Source organism: Dicentrarchus labrax, unplaced genomic scaffold (genome assembly GCF_905237075.1).
Source record: "Dicentrarchus labrax unplaced genomic scaffold, dlabrax2021, whole genome shotgun sequence".
Classification (NCBI taxonomy): Eukaryota; Metazoa; Chordata; class Actinopteri; family Moronidae; genus Dicentrarchus; species Dicentrarchus labrax.
Window position 1 is genome coordinate 21,351,170 of NW_026136708.1, and position 19,291 is coordinate 21,370,460.

The following is a 19,291-nucleotide window of genomic DNA, read 5'->3' on the forward strand; positions in this document are numbered from 1 at the left end:
ATTTGATACACAAAATGACTCATTTTATATTTTTTGTTCCTACTCCTTTTTAAGAAATCGATTTCCAGAATTTTTTTTGTTTTTTGATGGTACAGGACAACACATAAGGCAGTGGTTCCCGACCTGGAGGTCAGGACCCCCACTAGGGGGTCACCAAAACTTCACGGGGGGTCGCGTGGCCTTCTTAATTTTAAGAAGGCGTAAGAAAAAGGAAAATACACACAGCAGGCCTAAAGCTCCGCATTTCATCCTACAAAGTTTAGGTGATTATTTAAGATCTAAACGTATTATTATTAATATTATTATTAATATATACACCAATCAGCCATAACATAATGACCACTGACAGGTGAAGTGATTATTATGTTTTTATGGCCTATATTCTGCCCTTATTATTGTATTTTGGTTTAATTTTTATATTTCTTTAAATTTTGTGAATCAGGATGATGCTTTGTCTATTGAAACACTTTGTAAACTCTAACTCTATTATACTAAAATATGATTATAATAAATCCCAGAAGTAGGCATCCAAAATAAATGAAGAACAAAAACAGCAGAGTTCTCTGAACACTGTTTTCATCAGGTCTCTTTTAATAAACATTTCGTGTGAGAAGCTCATCAGGCCTCTCGTCCATCGAATAAAGGTGGTGGCGGTTTGCGATTATGAAGAATGAGACGCCCAGCCAGTCCCGTAAAGGTGAGAGCCAAATGACTCACAGTTTTGCTTTTTTTTCTACGTGTGAATGACTGGATCCTCTCAGCTCTTCAGGCGTCTACAAATCCTTTTAAATGAAAGAGCGAGCAGGAAAAATGACTCTTCTTCTGAACCGCTGACAACTTGATTTTAACGGGTCATGAGCCAAAAAGAACCGTCAGAAGCGACTGATGTAGAGAGACTAACACTGACTCAGAGGAGACCCAGTATATATACCCAGTAGGCACGGTTATGATGAATGATTTTCAGGTCAAAAGACATTTTAGAAATTTTAGGTATTTTAACAATGGATTAAATAAATATCATGTAAAAATGTGTTGCCTGAAGTTACGATTATCAGATGACTCTCAAGTTCTCGTCAGCTTTATGGATATTTTTTTAGGGTCTTTCAGCTTATTGTTTTGGTTTTACAGTCCCCAGCTGTTCTGATTTTATTTAGTGTCACCCGCTTTCATCAGCATCGTCTCCAACTGCAGCAGCAAAAAAGCTCTCAAAAGCACGCTGTCCTCTACCTGCCCAGCCATAGTTATGCCCAAGCTTGTAAAGGGAAGCAACAAAAACCAGGTAGTTTTTGGTTTGATCAAATATATATACAGTATATGAGGAGCTTGGATTTCCTTACAAACAACAATATATAGGTGACTATAAAGGAAAATGACAGGTGGATGCTGCTTAAATCAAAGAAATATAAGAAAAAGAGGACTATAGCATAAACAGAAAATGGAAAGAAAAGCCTCACTAACTAATTCTATACTTAAAAACCTAAACTAGTGTTTCTGAATGAATAGGCCATGCAGCTTGTTGCACTGCCCCCAAGTGACCAGGAAAAAGGGAATCCAGGTTTAAATAACTACTAAGGAGGAGAAACAATCTAAATGTAATACCGATGTCTCTGTATGTCCATCAGTGAGAAGATTGGCTGTCTAGTTATTCTTAATTACGTCGGATTCCCCTCAAAATCAGCAGTTAAAACACTACCGCTTTTGTCCACAGGGGTGCGCCAGAATCAACACAAAAGTTCTTGTTGCTGCTTTAACGACGTCTATATGTAATGTTATAGGTAACATGGGCGTTCAGACAAATGTCAACACGCTGTCAGATTAATTTGAGAAACCTTTAACTGTGTTAGCTTTCCCAGACGTTTCCCAGGAATCTCTGGTTGTCACTCTATTTATCTTTTGACCTGTAAATCACTAAATCTCTAAAATATCTCGAGAAAAAAAAGAATATAAAACCCAAATTCTCTTGGTTAATTTCTGTAAACACGCTGGCGTGATTAAATATGACCACATCATGTTTTAATCATTTAAGATCAAATAGTTTCTCTCTGCAGTTGGATGTGATTGGATGACGGAGTGAATCTCAATCAATCTGAGCCAGTTGACCTCACAGAGACACAATCTGGGCGGAAATTTGTATTTCAAAACACTTTATTAATCTGCTCTTGTATTTCATCAGCCTGTAGCTCTGGCACTAAAAGGCCACACACACACACACACACACACACACACACACACACACACACACACACACACACACACACACACACACACACACACACACAGGGTCAAACATTTAGACATACAGTATAAAAGCTTTATGTTACACTCACTGTAGACTTACACTTTGTATGATATGTGTTGACATGCAGATTGTTCGTTATTGGTTGAGTTAACCTCAGTGAGAGTTTAGTATCATTTTATAAAATATGTCGTTATTTATTTGGTTGGTTTAAAAATGGAAAATAAGCCAAACTTCAAGATAAACGACTCATAGCTGCAAAGACGTGCACAAGGGCGGACTGAAGTTGCACAAGCGAACAGCCCGTTTGCTCTCTTTGGCTCAGCTGCCCCCTACTGGAGGAAAAAACGAGTTTTATTTCAGCCGTTGTGGCTGCGTGAATACAAATTAAATCACTATATCATCCAAACTTTTATTACTTTTTGTTTGCACCATCATTGCCCTTTTATATTATGCAAGCATATGAACCAATCTTAGCTGGCTAACATAGGCAGCAGGCTACATGCAAAATAACCAATATTGCACGACGTGACCCAAACGTGACGAGTAGCGCGTTATTCTGAAGCATATGTGGAGATTCATTGATAGAGAACTGAATTTAAACATTGTAACAGAAGAATTTGAGGCTAACCTGTTGGTTTCAGTGCATGTTTTTCACAAGATAGGACAAAATTCTGGTATTGAACCGCAATACTTCTTAAGTACCGAACAAACTGTGTCCGTAACACGTCATTTTAAATGAAATTTTATGAGAAATTTGGCTTTTTTGTTGAACAGAAAAATGGGTTTGTATGTATTACAGTATGTTTGTACTGTCACAGAATCTCAGGCATCATATTGGCACCAAAAGACTTGAAACTAATTGTACCTGAAGTGCCAGCGAACCTGCAGCTGTTTGAGTTTGAACATGAGGTTCAACTCGTTTCTGTAAAAACTACAATCTGCTGCCAACACTGAAATGGGAAGTCAAGGTCAATATAATAACACTTCTAGTTAACTAGCAAATAAATAGCTTCAAAAATGAGGATCTTATAACTAATCTAATTTGGAAAATTTGATAAAAATGATACTTTTGAACAACGTGAGCTGAGTAGGTAATCCTGAGTCTTAGAAAAAAAATGAAATCACCCGTTGGCCTCTTGTTTAAAGCTCCCGACCCGTTATTCTTTAGAGACATTTTATTAGTATTGTCCCTCTTAGTTTCTGTCTACTGCTCTTATTGTGTTCCTTCCCTTGTAACAAAATTACATAAAATGTGCATCGCTTTGAATATAAATAAATCCAGAATATTAAACAACTCTTAATATATTCTGAATCGGTAACTGTGAAGCAACGTCACCAACTATATTGATTAACATGAGAAAATATGTAAATGATCTCCAACAGCGAACAAATAATTAAAACGTGTTCCTTTGGTGTAGCCGGTAGTGCTTCAGTTAAACTACCTGCAGTTTTAAATGGAGTTTGGCAACTTTGTGACACTGGTGTTGGACTCGCAGCGTTATCTCAACTGTGTAAACAAAGACGACTGTACTGCTTGTTCGTGGAGCCCCGGGTGTTGGCTACATGCGCTTTAAATCCAACAGTGACACCTGGCACAAGCTAATCTTTGAAGTAGGCCTTGGGTCTGTGACAAGTTCGACTCAAATATATAAACTCTTTCATTCATACAGTGCAAAAAAAACTAATTTACCAAATGCTAACACACGTCACCATCCAAATCTTATCCACCCATTTCAGAAACAGTGAAGATATAGGTCCACAACTTAAATATATATATAACCTCTGTCATTCAGACAGCTACTAGGGATGCACAATAATTATCAGGGCAGATAAATAAGCGTCCGATTATGGGATCATTTAAATTGTTATGAGTTATCGGGATAATTAAATCACAGCCGATGGCTATGGAACAATTAATCGTCCATCTTTGCTCGCTTCATCTCTTACCATCAAGTGTGTAAAAACTACAGGTTACAAACTTCTTCTTTAAAATACAAAAATGTTAAATCATCGGTTATCTTATTGGCCACAGGAAGCAGGTAATTAACAATCCATATATAGGGCATCCCTGGTTTTTACCCAACGCTAAAATATGTAACCATCCACCCATTTCAGCAACTTTTGTTTCACACAAAAAAAAAAAAAAAACGAGGAAAAGTGAAAAAGACTGAAGATATAGATCCACACCACACTGCATGAATAAATTCATTAAAGTGCTCAAAAGAAAAAAGAGAGAGTAACAGCTGATAAACAGAGACGGACTGAAGCTCGGATGAAAAAGCAGACTGAAAATAACACAAAGCAGTAGTGTTAGTGGGTTGGTATCAAAAGCATTAACGGAGAATGGCCGCCATCCTGAGTGGAGCTGGCACATTCAGAAGCTTTCACAAGGCTGCTCGTAGCGAAAGGTCAGTTATTCAGAACGAGCCAAAGAGCTCAGCAATATACCTTCAAAGGCCTCACTGAGCCTCCGGTCTCATGAGCACACCGTATATAATATAATATATAATATATAATATAATATATAATATATAATATAATATATATATAGAAAAAGGTTTTTAGTCAGGGAGAAAGTGAAATAAAAGAAGGGAATTAAAGGGGGGGTTGAGCTCGTCTCCTGATGGAAACTCTTTTGTTCCATCTCTCGTAGAAAGCAGTCGGGTTGGAGATCGACCAGGAGGAGCGGAGACGTCGACGCAGGTTACAAAGATTCTTCAGTGCCCTAATAAAGCTGAATTAGAGGCGGGCGGAGACAGACTTCTGAGTGGGGAGTTTTCCTCCTGGACAAGAAGAGACAAATTTGAGATTTAGTTTAAAGGCCGAGAGAGAAGCAGAACTCCATTTATTCCAGCCGGGTGTTCAGAGTCCGACTGACAGCTTGTTTCTTACCTAAAGTGTCTTCCAGCGAGTTCACCATCACCCTGTTGACCTTTAAAGTCCCCGGCTCCACTCTGAAGTTAAAAACACTGGGGGTTATTTTCAGCACTAGAGAAAGTTGGAGAGCTTTCTGTGGATTAGCCAGAGTTAAAAGGACATTGTTTCCTAATAGAGATTGCTGTTGTCATTTGATACAATTAGAGCTGAGTGAGAAAATGTTGTATTTTAACCAGCTTATTAAAGTTTAGTGTTTTTATGCTTCATAAAAACAGATTTGCAGTTTTTTAAATAAAGATTCTGTTTTTGGGGGTGTTTGTCCTTAAATGGTGCAAAAAAAGAGACAACAAACAGACAATCCTTAGATCCTCAATACACATTATCATATATTTATCTCTGGTTATACATCCTACTGCTTCATATGTATACAACCTTCATATGCATAGCCTTTACATGATATATACATACATATTATCTTACTTTATTCTATAATTATGTTATTATATTATACCTGTACTCTGCTCTTTCCAGGATGTGTGGGAACCCTGTCCACATTTATATTTCATTTAAATTATACTTTACCTGTGCAATTATATTTATTTACACAGTGAAACTACCTCCTGCTGTAATCTTTCAAGGTAATATTTTGTAAAATAATCTGTGACATTATGTCTCTGCAATGCACTGAACATATCTGTATATATAAACATTTCTATTATGTGTGTATTTTCTTATCTAGCACTCTTTTGGTTGTATTTCCCCGGTGTGGGATCAATAAAGTCTATCTTGTACATAATAATAATATTAATAAACTTAATTTTTGTCTCAATATATAAACTCACTTTTGATGATCAATGAGTGGAACATTTCTTTTACGGCTCAATCAATGACAAAAAGTAAAAATAACTTTAAAAAAACCCAAATTTAAATCTTCATGTCAGAAAAAAGTTCAGTGAAAGTTCCCAATCATGATTTAAGCGTACAGGTATCTGTATTCACACTCCTACTTCACATACTAAATGTGGATGTTTGATCGTTTATATTCTGGATTTTGAATATTTTGATTTGATTTTATTATTATCAGTCCAACCAACCAGGGACACAAGGATGATGAAAACCAACATACCCCTTGATTTTCCGTACAGCTCCCAGTCTTTGCAAAGCTGCCAGAGCGTTCTTCTGGAGGTCGGACGACAACACCTCAGCGTATCTTAGCCTACCTGGATAACACACACACATACACACACAACATTAGTACAGTGTTCTGTGGAGGGTCGACGTACAAACAGAAAAACAAAGAGAAACTCTTTAAAGACAGAAACCTGCTAGAAGATGGTTGACGATGAACTTGCGGACGGCAGGAATAAACTGTTTTTCTGTCAGAGTCTCAGTGTCCTCCTCACACAGGAACCTGCAAACCACCTGAGAACACACACAGACACAGACACACAGCTATGAAGATTACTGATGTGTTAACAGCACCCTCTAGAGGACACCAGCACTTTAACACCCACAAACAACAGTTCTGATACTACAAGATAAAGAATAAAGCATGTTTGTACTTTAACTCATGTAGATACTTTATGTATATGTGTGTTTGTGTGTATCAGCCTTAAGACTTGTAAAATAAACAGTTTGGTACTGCAGATGCATGATGTACTGCTTTTTTCTAGTAATTACTAACCCTGTTTTTATAAAGAATTTACATTTAAAGCTATAATGTGCAACATTTCTGCATTAAAATGTCTGTAACCACTAAACCTATATGGCGTCATATCCCCTTTGTGTCAGCGTCAGCGTTGTGGTTGTCTGTCAGAAGCTGTCATACATAGACTGTTTATCCAGTCTGAAGCCACATTGTTACCATCCACTGTTTAGATCTTGGTGCTTTTTAACTCTAGATTTGAACCGGATGAAGGATTTTAGTCATCGGACGTCTGGATCTTAAGTTATCAGAGAAACAAGCTGAACTAACGTTAGCAGCAGCTCGGCTCGCAGCCCCTCCGGGACGTCCTTTGTCTGTCCAACAGCGTGGGAGAAGCAGTGGTGTTTAAGGTGGAACTGCTTTATTCAGTGTGTTTAGTGGTTTTAATCAGCGGGTCTGTTTGTGTTGGAGAGGAGGAGACCTCTGTGGATCATTGGGCTCCCGGTAGAAACCTCCTGAACCATGAACACTGAAGGAATCCTAACCGGGAGAAGCTGACTGCAATGACGGCAAACTACTTCACCAAGTCATCAAACTTTGTCTTTTGTTACGGTTTTGATGTGAGCGGCAGAAACGTTGCCTGTTTTAATCCAATGTGCAGATACAGAGAACGTCTCCCTCACCTGGTATCCCTGTAAGAAGGGATCTAGCATGCTGGTGAGGAAGGCCAGCGTCCTGTGTCCTCTTTCTGTTACCAGAACCTCCTGCTGGGTAACCTGCAGAACTCCGGTCTTCACCAGCAGGTAACAGGCCTCCTCGAAGTCCTGAAAGAGACGATGAAACCCGCACTGAAGGTCTGAACGGTCACACAGTCATTTATTTACTGCTGGGTTAGTCCCTTTTCAAGTACAGCCGTATTTACACGTTGTTCCTCACCTGCACCGTAGCACCGGGACAGAGGATGAACTCACTGGAGAACATGTTTCTGAGGAAGCTGAAACTGTTAAAGACCTCCTCTGGAAACAAAGAAACACATAATAATTCACACATAATGAATAATGAGTGAGCTCAACCAGCACTGAACTCACTGAAAGGCAAGAAAAGTTCCTAGTTTTTGTGCCTTTATTTCTTGAGGTAAAAAGAAAATTACATTTAAATTGAATTAAGATTCTTGCTTTTCCAAAAGTTTCTTCTGTTTTTGTTCAGCTGTTTTTTAAATTGGATTTTATGAAGGATAGAGATTGTGAGGGTCTGTTTGTTGTATCAAATCAAATTGAACTAAATTAAATTAAATTCTTCACTCATACAGGTTGTATTGTTTCAGCAGGCAGGAAGCAGCACACGTTTAAAACAGCGGCGTCAGTCTTACGTTTCTGGTTGGAGGAGGCGATGTGGATGGCCGAGGCCAGCAGAGCCGGTCGGACGAAGACGTGCAGCATCTGGTTCCTGTATGAGGCGCAGGAGAGAACGACGACTGCCTGGCTCAAGAGCTCCTCTTCTGGGGTGACGGTGCTGCGAGGATCCCCCGGTCCGCCTTGTTCCCCTGCGATGACACAAAGAGAAACATTAAATACATGTTCATAAAACTATAATAGAGGTGTAAGCAGAAGTGTTTATTAACATTTATTATTGTGGAGGCTGGTGTATGAAGAGATAATGAACAATGACAATAAAACAATATCAAATAAATCTTCATAGACACTTTATATCTGCTTATAACTACATCATAGAGTGTTATAAACCATGTATTAACTGTTACTAGAGTATATACAGGTTAGATATACATGTTACTTGCACTAAAGAAGCAAATGGACGTTGTAATTATATTTTATTGAATGTCTTTCAAAAGTTTGGTAACACTTTATTTGGACAGTCGGCCTACAGACAGTTTATAGACTATCCGTAACATTTAACGTTTATTAGTCGAGCTTTTCTGATACTGAACCACTGTGGTTAAGGTCTGGTTAGCTTTAGGCACAAAAAACATATTGGTTAGGGTTTGTCACAACTGTCACATATACTCTGAAGATAATCTGTTACACATCTACAGACAAAAACTGTTGAAATTCTCTGTACTGTAAAAAATATACAAATAAAGTGTTTTAAAAGCTTTGATGACAATTTCACAAATAAAAGTGATTTGCCATTTAACTGGAGTGACTCATTTGTTTTCCAGACTTAAACACATTGCTCAATATGTGTTTTCTGGGCGGTTTATTAATTGAACTACAATTTAATGATGTAAAAGAGCCAATGATGCTTGAGACAACTGACAAATGTTCTTACAAATGAGTCTAAATTAACAGGGAATTGATAAATAAAAGAACATTTAGCTAAAAAACTCAATCACAGATGTGAACTTCAAAAAGTTTAAATGCATTTAATAAAAAATTAATTACACAATCTCACCTCTGTCTCAAAGACTTTTCTTCAAGCACACTGAACTTAAAGTATCAGTCTATGATCACAGGAACTATAAACTGGACTGTGTTAGAGGCAGGTCGATGCCTTAAATGCACTCTGTATCCTACCTTTGAAGCATTGCCCTCATCTCTAACAAATCAACACAAGAAACTCAAACAGATAGACACCTTGTTCCACTGCCAGCTGGACTCTGCCCTCACAGACCCTCACTAAAGCTCGGTGCAGGGAAAGACCGGAGGAAACTACCTCTGATGGAGACGTGTGGTCTGAAGGAGAGGAAGAACAGAACAGACAAAAACAATGTCAGTTGTGTGTAAAACCAAAGGCCCAAGTCACAGACAGACTCTAACAGCAAGGTAAACATAAACCAAACTCTGGACTGGACTCGTACTGTACCGGGCCAGTGCAGGAAGGCTCCGTACTGCCGGGAAACGTCCCTGAGCCACACGGCCTGAGTCGTCAGCTCGTCCAGCGCCATCCCCGGTTTCTGCCCCGCCGCCCGGTTCTGGTGGTGGTTCTGGAGCAGCAGGGAGGCCAGGAGGACCCACGGCTTCAGGACCATGTTCTCCTCCTGGGCCCTCACCAGCCTGTAGGCCGAGTCGTTCACGAAGCTCTGGATCTCCTCGCTGGGCCTCCTGGGGATGTGTCTGGAAACGGGAAGCTTACTGATCACGCCTTGTACTTTATACTTCTACTCCATTACTTTTACTTGACAGCTTTAGTTACAAGTTACTTTGCAGATTCAGATTATTACAAAATAAAAACAGACTAATAACTGATGATATATATTGTAGGTCAAGCTAACATGCAGTGTTTCTGTGTGATCTATCCTCCCTTTATTGTTGTAACTACCTTTAACAAACAACTCATAATCTGGTCTGAATGCAGCTCCAAAATATTTCACGTTACCATTACTTATTTTATCTTATCATTACTGTTTTATTATATCTATTTATTTTGTGCAGTATCTCATAATTTGTTTTCTTTTATTATTTTAACTACTCACCTTTTACTGGCGTCTTATTTAATTTACTTCTTCTCTTTTTATTGTTGTTTCTGGCGTGCACTGATCTCTAAATCCTGTTTTAATAATTTGTTTTTCGTCTTAAATTGTGCCATATAAATAAAGGTTGATTGATTGACTTAGTGGAAGCCTGAAGAAGACAACAGCTCTACTGATGCACAACAGGACATATGAAAGGAACTCTAACTTCTCCTACTGTACATGGTGCAGTAAGTATTCTAGCAAGAGTTACGTACTGTGTTGACAAGACAGACATGAGACCGGTACAGGATGTCTAACGGTTCGTTCGTACCTCGGTACCAGGTTGAACTGGCAGCGGTTAACTCTGCCCTCAGCTAAACTCCTGACAGACACAGGTTGACCGAAGTACACGTGGATGCTGCCGTAGTCTTCACTGAGGACCTTTCTGGCTTTAAACAGACCCTACAAAAAGGAGAGAAGAACCAGAGCAGATGTAGTGATGTTACAGTTTTATCATTTATAAAACGAGTCCGAGGTTTAAATGACTCACTGAAGTGGACTCTTTGGGTTTGGGTACACCCAGAAGTTCTCTGGCGTAAAGCGACTCCTCCAAGATCCTCTCATAGCTGATACTGACGGGGACCACGTTGACGTCAAACACCTCCCCTTTAAGGAACGGATCCATGACGATATTCAGCAGACCTGGAGGAAGACGGGAAGATGGAGGGCGTCAATGAAATGAGTCACAGATCACTTTTATGTTTTGACTTTGCTAATTATCAGTGATGCTGGGATTCACTTATTGTACAATATTCTGACTTTTTTCCTTTTTTAAACAGATATATTTTACATATTTTTGATTTTAAATATTATATATATATTTTATATTTACGATAAACTTATGGTACTTGTTTATTTTATGCACCAAAATACAGAGGCAACTTCCTCATATGTTGAAAACTTAATTGGCAATAATCCTCATTCTGATTCTGATGTTTTTAACAAGAAAAACAGAGTGCAGACGTTTGACAGGTGTTTTTCCCTGTAAAACTTGTTTATAGGTGCTTTTTCTTGGAACTTACCCAACTTTGGAGTCAAAGACTTAGAAGTTCGACTCCTGGTCCCCTCAAGGAAAAATTCAACTGGTGCATATCCATTCTGAAGGGAAAAACAAAGAGCTCAAAAACTAAAATAATCTCTACTACATCTCCAAGATACAGAAATAATAACATTACATAACTTCTATGGCCTGTGTTCACTCTCTCAATGAAGAAAATGGCTTTCAAACAGCCACTATTCCTTTATACAACGAAACAAACAGCATCCTGACCTTCAGCATGGTCTTGACGTACTCCGAGAAGACAGACCAGTACAGTTTGTCTCCACCAAACGACCTCCGGATGAAGAAAGCTCCAGACATCCGCAGCATCTCCCCGACAAACTTCATCCCCATGAAGTCTGCAAAGACACGCAAACTGAAGGTTCAAACCTGCTGTTTGACTCTATTTATAACAAAGAGAGTTATACATATTCTCCCCCTAATTTAATGAACTAAAACATTAAAATATACCACAGTTTACATTTGAATTAACTTTTATTGCTGCTGCTTTTATTTTGTATAAACACGATTATTGCTGGCCTCCAGAAAAAAAGCTTCACACTTTTCTTTTCGGTGCTCACCCATGCCGGCAGCGATGACAGGCAGAGCCACGTCGTAGGTGTACAGGATGTATGACATCAGCAGGAAGTCCATGTAGCTACGGTGGCTGGGTAGCAGGACTACCGGGTGCTCCTGAATGGCCTGTTGGAGCTAACAACGAAGCAAAGAGAGAACACATCAGGAGAGTGTTTATACGCGTCATCAGACATCTTAACAGTGTCGCTCACACTTGAGTGTCTAACACGTTGCGTATTCTCACCCTCTGGATGCCCTCCTCGTTCACACAGATGCTCCTGAACAAGGTTTTAAAGACTTTGCTGAGCATGAAGGCAAAGAAGCGAACGGTGCTGAGCTGCAGAGAGTGAGCCATCTCCTCCAAGATGGCCGAGGCCTCCTCCCGGACATCGTCAGCGGCCCTGCCCGACTCTTTAGAGACCTTGACAGTTCAACAGAAAATAAATGATCCCGTACAGTAGACGCAATAAAACCCCCTTAATTAAATGAAGTTACTGTGTTTTTTATTAATTTAGAAAATATATTTGATGTTTTTCTTCTTCTTTTTCTGCTTTGTAGCATAAAAATGTTATTTTTTAGTAGCTAATGTAATATTTTAGGACAGTACTGTAGCAGGGCACACATATATTGAATAAAAACAGAATAAAATGAAGGTTTTTAATATTCTCTTGCAGTAAACAGATGAGATCAGCCTGTATATATTGTGTGTAAACAGAGTGATATTGATTAGTGACAGGTTTCACCAAGAAGCAGCTGATCTTCTTATCAGAGAAAGTGAAACCAGTCACATGATATACGAGTCGATGGCCAGATGTGCTTTGAAGCAGCAGCTGGAGAACAGTCGGGGAGCTGGTTTTTCTGCAGGCAGCTGAGACCAGAGCTCAGCGGTGGCATCAGAAAGCGACTGAAGCTCAGTGGGCTTTATGTAAATGACGTGAGAGGCAGCCAGGATCTGAGCTGAGTCCCATTCAGACCATCTGACAGACACAGATGTGCGCTGCCGTTCATTGGAGGTTGAGAACCAAAACTAACTGTTGTTGGCTCACCATCGTGTGGCTTATTGTTCACACAAAGAGGCAGTCTGTGAGCGAGGAGACGTTAAAGTAACTGCAATGGACTGTCGGGAAAAGATAAAACACGACTTCGACTTCTTTCTGGAAATATTTCGACTTTTTTTCCTCTAAAATTTTTTACTTTATTCTTGAAATAAATAAATCTCTCTTAATATTTTTACTTCTATCTCCTAAGAGAAGCCCTAATACTCCGCCGTAATATTTACTATAAGTAAAGAAACTATGTCCTGTTAATTAGGTATAAAAAGATATCTATACAGACTTGAATATGGAATACGGCACTCAGATAAATTATCTTATTGTTTATTGTGGCGCTGATGATGGTTTATAGCTAAAAGTGTGTTTATCTGAGTCCTGGTATCCTGTTTGTTTTGTTAATAATCAAACTTAATATTAATAATATGGTATTAAAAATTGTTTCCCTGTGAGCAGATAAATGATTTATGTCAGCTTCATAAAGAACAATATGAAGTTTACGCTGTAGTTTGCACAAATGTGCTTTCACCAGTTCTTCTATGTTGTATAATTGATGCATAAACCTTCAGTAAAGACTAGAAAACTACACAAAAACATTTAAACTCATTGTTAACTGACCTGCCAACTTTTGAGCGTAATCTTGAGACCACATCAATCAGGTAAAACCAGAAGCGCAACCCGCTGTCAGTCAGCCTTCCACTTTACCTGATTGATGACGTAGTGCAGCTGATCGGACTGCAGCACCATGCTCTTCAGCACGCTGGTTTTACAGGGCGTCACGCCTTTGTACAGAACCGGCGTGTAACATCTGAGAGCGTATCGCAGGTCGCTGGACGTCCTCCTCTCCTCCAAAATGTCCTCAAAGTCATCTCTTTTCTTCAGCATCGGGTCTTTATGCTAGAAAACACAATCACACTACATTAGAATCAGACTTGTAACCATAAAGTATTTTAATACACTTTATTGTTGAGAAATTCACAGTACCAAACAGTGACTGAAGCCATAACTGGATGGGATTTATTCTACAACATCTACGACACTAGATTTTACTACGACAAATAAAAATATTGACAGGTGTTATTGATGTGTTTAATCCGTGGTGTCCACTTTAAGGCAGCTGTAACTGTAAGTAAAGTAGAAATACTTAAAAATCTACTTTAAAAAAAGAAAATGATCATGTCCCTTTTTGAGGTTGAAGCAGATGTGAACTGCTTTATAAAGTGCAGTTTAATCTCTTACAGCACTACAGATGTTATTTGTTGCCCATCTTAAATGTTAAATCCTGTAAAAGTAAACAGCAACTAAAGCTACCAAATAACTTTAGTGGAGTAAAAAGCACAATAGTTCCCATTATGCAACTTTATACACCAAACATCTCAGAGGGAAATCATTTTATTTACATTCCTGACTTTTACTTAAAGATCCCCTCTAGACATTTATTAAGAAATATACACAAATAATCTACTTGGAACAACAATGTGTGTCTGATTTCTGCAGGGGAAAAAAAAAAAAGGTATAATTTCCACATTTAAAAAGTCAAATACTCCTTTAACTCATTACAAATCCCAGAATATATTAAATTAAAAGCAAAAAAAAGTCCTGCTGGACACAAGATGCCTCCATTCTCAGTGTCCGTGCACTGAAATTAACAACAATTAACTGAACACTGAAACTACGGCGGACGTTAAAAAATTTAAAAAAAAATCTACAGCCAGTGTTTGGTTTGTCCGTTCTGGGCTACTGTAGAAACACGGCGGCCTCCTGTAGCTCATTCTAAAGTAACTATAACACAATATAACAATACTGAGGCGCTTATACACTAATGTAAAACAACAACGCATCCAATAGATCCTCCTCAATGTTTCACACTGCAGCTTTAAAATCTGATGTTTTCACTTTCAGCAGGAGAATGTGAAAACTTCATTCTGCTGTCAAACTCTGCAAACATTAAACTGTAGGAACAAACTACAGACTCAAACACTAAACTGTAGGAACAAACTACAGACTCAAACATCAAACTGTAGGAACAAACTACAGACTCAAACATCAAACTGTAGGAACAAACTACAGACTCAAACATCAAACTGTAGGAACAAACTACAGACTCAAACATTAAACTGTAGGAACAAACTACAGACTCAAACATTAAACTGTAGGAACAAACTACAGACTCAAACATCAAACTGTAGGAACAAACTACAGACTCAAACATCAAACTGTAGGAACAAACTACAGACTCAAACATTAAACTGTAGGAACAAACTACAGACTCAAACATCAACCTGTAGGAACAAACTACAGACTCAAACATCAAACTGTAGGAACAAACTACAGACTCAAACATTAAACTGTTGGAACAAACTACAGACTCAAACATTAAACTGTAGGAACAAACTACAGACTCAAACATTAAACTGTAGGAACAAACTACAGACTCAAACATCAAACTGTAGGAACAAACTACAGACTCAAACATCAACCTGTAGGAACAAACTACAGACTCAAACATCAACCTGTAGGAACAAACTACAGACTCAAACATCAACCTGTAGGAACAAACTACAGACTCAAACATCAAACTGTAGGAACAAACTACAGACTCAAACATTAAACTGTAGGAACAAACTCTGCAGACTCAAACATCAAACTGTAGGAACAAACTACAGACTCAAACATCAAACTGTAGGAACAAACTACAGACTCAAACATCAACCTGTAGGAACAAACTACAGACTCAAACATTAAACTGTAGGAACAAACTACAGACTCAAACATTAAACTGTAGGAACAAACTACAGACTCAAACATTAAACTGTAGGAACAAACTACAGACTCAAACATCAACCTGTAGGAACAAACTACAGACTCAAACATCAAACTGTAGGAACAGGAACAAACTACAGACTCAAACATCAAACTGTAGGAACAAACTACAGACTCAAACATCAAACTGTAGGAACAGGAACAAACTACAGACTCAAACATCAAACTGTAGGAACAAACTACAGACTCAAACATCAAACTGTAGGAACAAACTACAGACTCAAACATCAAACTGTAGGAACAAACTACAGACTCAAACATCAAACTGTAGGAACAAACTACAGACTCAAACATCAAACTGTAGGAACAAACTACAGACTCAAACATCAACCTGTAGGAACAAACTACAGACTCAAACATTAAACTGTAGGAACAAACTACAGACTCAAACATTAAACTGTAGGAACAAACTACAGACTCAAACATCAAACTGTAGGAACAAACTACAGACTCAAACATTAAACTGTAGGAACAAACTACAGACTCAAACATCAACCTGTAGGAACAAACTACAGACTCAAACATCAAACTGTAGGAACAAACTACAGACTCAAACATTAAACTGTAGGAACAAACTCTGCAGACTCAAACATCAAACTGTAGGAACAAACTACAGACTCAAACATCAACCTGTAGGAACAAACTACAGACTCAAACATTAAACTGTAGGAACAAACTACAGACTCAAACATTAAACTGTAGGAACAAACTACAGACTCAAACATTAAACTGTAGGAACAAACTACAGACTCAAACATCAACCTGTAGGAACAAACTACAGACTCAAACATCAAACTGTAGGAACAGGAACAAACTACAGACTCAAACATCAAACTGTAGGAACAAACTACAGACTCAAACATCAAACTGTAGGAACAGGAACAAACTACAGACTCAAACATCAAACTGTAGGAACAAACTACAGACTCAAACATCAAACTGTAGGAACAAACTACAGACTCAAACATCAAACTGTAGGAACAAACTACAGACTCAAACATCAAACTGTAGGAACAAACTACAGACTCAAACATCAAACTGTAGGAACAAACTACAGACTCAAACATCAAACTGTAGGAACAAACTACAGACTCAAACATCAACCTGTAGGAACAAACTACAGACTCAAACATTAAACTGTAGGAACAAACTACAGACTCAAACATTAAACTGTAGGAACAAACTACAGACTCAAACATCAAACTGTAGGAACAAACTACAGACTCAAACATTAAACTGTAGGAACAAACTACAGACTCAAACATCAACCTGTAGGAACAAACTACAGACTCAAACATTAAACTGTAGGAACAAACTACAGACTCAAACATCAACCTGTAGGAACAAACTACAGACTCAAACATTAAACTGTAGGAACAAACTACAGACTCAAACATCAACCTGTAGGAACAAACTACAGACAAACATCAAACTGTAGGAACAAACTACAGACTCAAACATCAAACTGTAGGAACAAACTACAGACTCAAACATCAAACTGTAGGAACAAACTACAGACTCAAACACTAAACTGTAGGAACAAACTACAGACTCAAACATTAAACTGTAGGAACAAACTACAGACTCAAACATCAAACTGTAGGAACAAACTACAGACTCAAACATCAACCTGTAGGAACAAACTACAGACTCAAACATTAAACTGTAGGAACAAACTACAGACTCAAACATTAAACTGTAGGAACAAACTACAGACTCAAACATCAAACTGTAGGAACAAACTACAGACTCAAACATTAAACTGTAGGAACAAACTACAGACTCAAACATCAACCTGTAGGAACAAACTACAGACTCAAACATCAAACTGTAGGAACAAACTACAGACTCAAACATTAAACTGTAGGAACAAACTCTGCAGACTCAAACATCAAACTGTAGGAACAAACTACAGACTCAAACATCAAACTGTAGGAACAAACTACAGACTCAAACATCAACCTGTAGGAACAAACTACAGACTCAAACATTAAACTGTAGGAACAAACTACAGACTCAAACATTAAACTGTAGGAACAAACTACAGACTCAAACATTAAACTGTAGGAACAAACTACAGACTCAAACATCAACCTGTAGGAACAAACTACAGACTCAAACATCAAACTGTAGGAACAGGAACAAACTACAGACTCAAACATCAAACTGTAGGAACAAACTACAGACTCAAACATCAAACTGTAGGAACAGGAACAAACTACAGACTCAAACATCAAACTGTAGGAACAAACTACAGACTCAAACATCAAACTGTAGGAACAAACTACAGACTCAAACATCAAACTGTAGGAACAAACTACAGACTCAAACATCAAACTGTAGGAACAAACTACAGACTCAAACATCAAACTGTAGGAACAAACTACAGACTCAAACATCAACCTGTAGGAACAAACTACAGACTCAAACATTAAACTGTAGGAACAAACTACAGACTCAAACATTAAACTGTAGGAACAAACTACAGACTCAAACATCAAACTGTAGGAACAAACTACAGACTCAAACATTAAACTGTAGGAACAAACTACAGACTCAAACATCAACCTGTAGGAACAAACTACAGACTCAAACATTAAACTGTAGGAACAAACTACAGACTCAAACATCAACCTGTAGGAACAAACTACAGACTCAAACATTAAACTGTAGGAACAAACTACAGACTCAAACATCAACCTGTAGGAACAAACTACAGACTCAAACATCAAACTGTAGGAACAAACTACAGACTCAAACATCAAACTGTAGGAACAAACTACAGACTCAAACATTAAACTGCAGGAACAAACTCTGATTTCTGACTGGAGGAGGAGGTTCTGGTTGGGGGGAGGAGGAGGAAGAGGAGGAAGAGGAGGAGGAGGAGGAAGAGGAGGAGGAAGAGGAGGAAGAGGAGGAGGAGGAAGAGGAGGAAGAGGAGGAGGAGGAGGAAGAGGAGGAAGAGGAGGAGGAGGAGAAAGAGGAGGAGGAGGGTTTTAATAAAGTAAAGAACCACTGGCCCTTCAGATATTCTCCACCTCTGCAGGATAAAGCAGGAAACACTGATACAACTACAGAGTTACATCTTCCACACAAACACTTTTATTAAAGCTCAATAAACAATAAACATTATAAACATTATAAACACTATAAACTATAAACACTATAAACAAACAATAAACACAATAAACACAATAAACACTGTAAAGGGTTGTGGTTGGATCACAGAGCCTGCAGATGGAGAATAAAGACACAAACAGTTTCTACATGAGAACAGATGTTGAGCCAGCTGATAGCGTTAGCTCCCCGTTAGCTCCCCGTTAGCTCCCCGTTAGCTCCCACACATACCGAATAAACTGCTCCCGACGACATTTTATCCGCGTTTACAAACACAGTCAGTCCGAAGGGACCCGAGCACCAGAGTCCGCGCTGTTCTTCCTCCTGTTCTTCCTCCTCTTCGTCGACAACGACGCCCGAAGAGCTGAGCATGGGCGTGTGTGCGCAACTAGCACTTCCGTAGCATTTCCGCAACTACGGCAGCCGGGAAGTGACGTTCGCCCGCCCCACGTGTGTG

General features: G+C 38.6%; 1 protein-coding gene across 1 annotated transcript; it reads right to left on the reverse strand.

Moving 5' to 3' along the window:
• Positions 1 to 2,127: 2,127 nt before the first annotated feature.
• gnpat (glyceronephosphate O-acyltransferase) lies at positions 2,128 to 19,209 on the reverse strand. Its single transcript, XM_051409764.1, has 17 exons — positions 19,066 to 19,209; positions 13,600 to 13,791; positions 12,090 to 12,266; positions 11,851 to 11,980; positions 11,501 to 11,628; positions 11,253 to 11,328; positions 10,721 to 10,872; positions 10,502 to 10,632; positions 9,582 to 9,832; positions 9,353 to 9,451; positions 8,131 to 8,304; positions 7,698 to 7,777; positions 7,445 to 7,585; positions 6,439 to 6,538; positions 6,243 to 6,336; positions 5,132 to 5,193; positions 2,128 to 5,022 (listed from the first exon to the last, which is right to left on the reverse strand). The coding sequence occupies exons 1-17, from the start codon at positions 19,204 to 19,206 to the stop codon at positions 4,979 to 4,981; spliced, it is 2,172 nt and encodes a 723-aa protein (XP_051265724.1). The 5' UTR covers positions 19,207 to 19,209; the 3' UTR covers positions 2,128 to 4,978.
• Between the last annotated feature and the right edge of the window lie 82 nt (positions 19,210 to 19,291).

Excerpts from the sequence above, each read along its gene's own strand:
- gnpat (XM_051409764.1), bottom strand. The coding sequence starts at position 19,206 with ATGCTCAGCTCTTCGGGCGTCGTTGTCGACGAAGAGGAGGAAGAACAG. Across the intron at positions 9,452-9,581 it reads AGCCTTCCTGCACTGGCCCG|ACCACACGTCTCCATCAGAG; the intron begins GTACAGTACGAG and ends CCTCTCCTTCAG. Across the intron at positions 5,023-5,131 it reads CTCGCTGGAAGACACTTTAG|GAGGAAAACTCCCCACTCAG; the intron begins GTAAGAAACAAG and ends CTTCTTGTCCAG.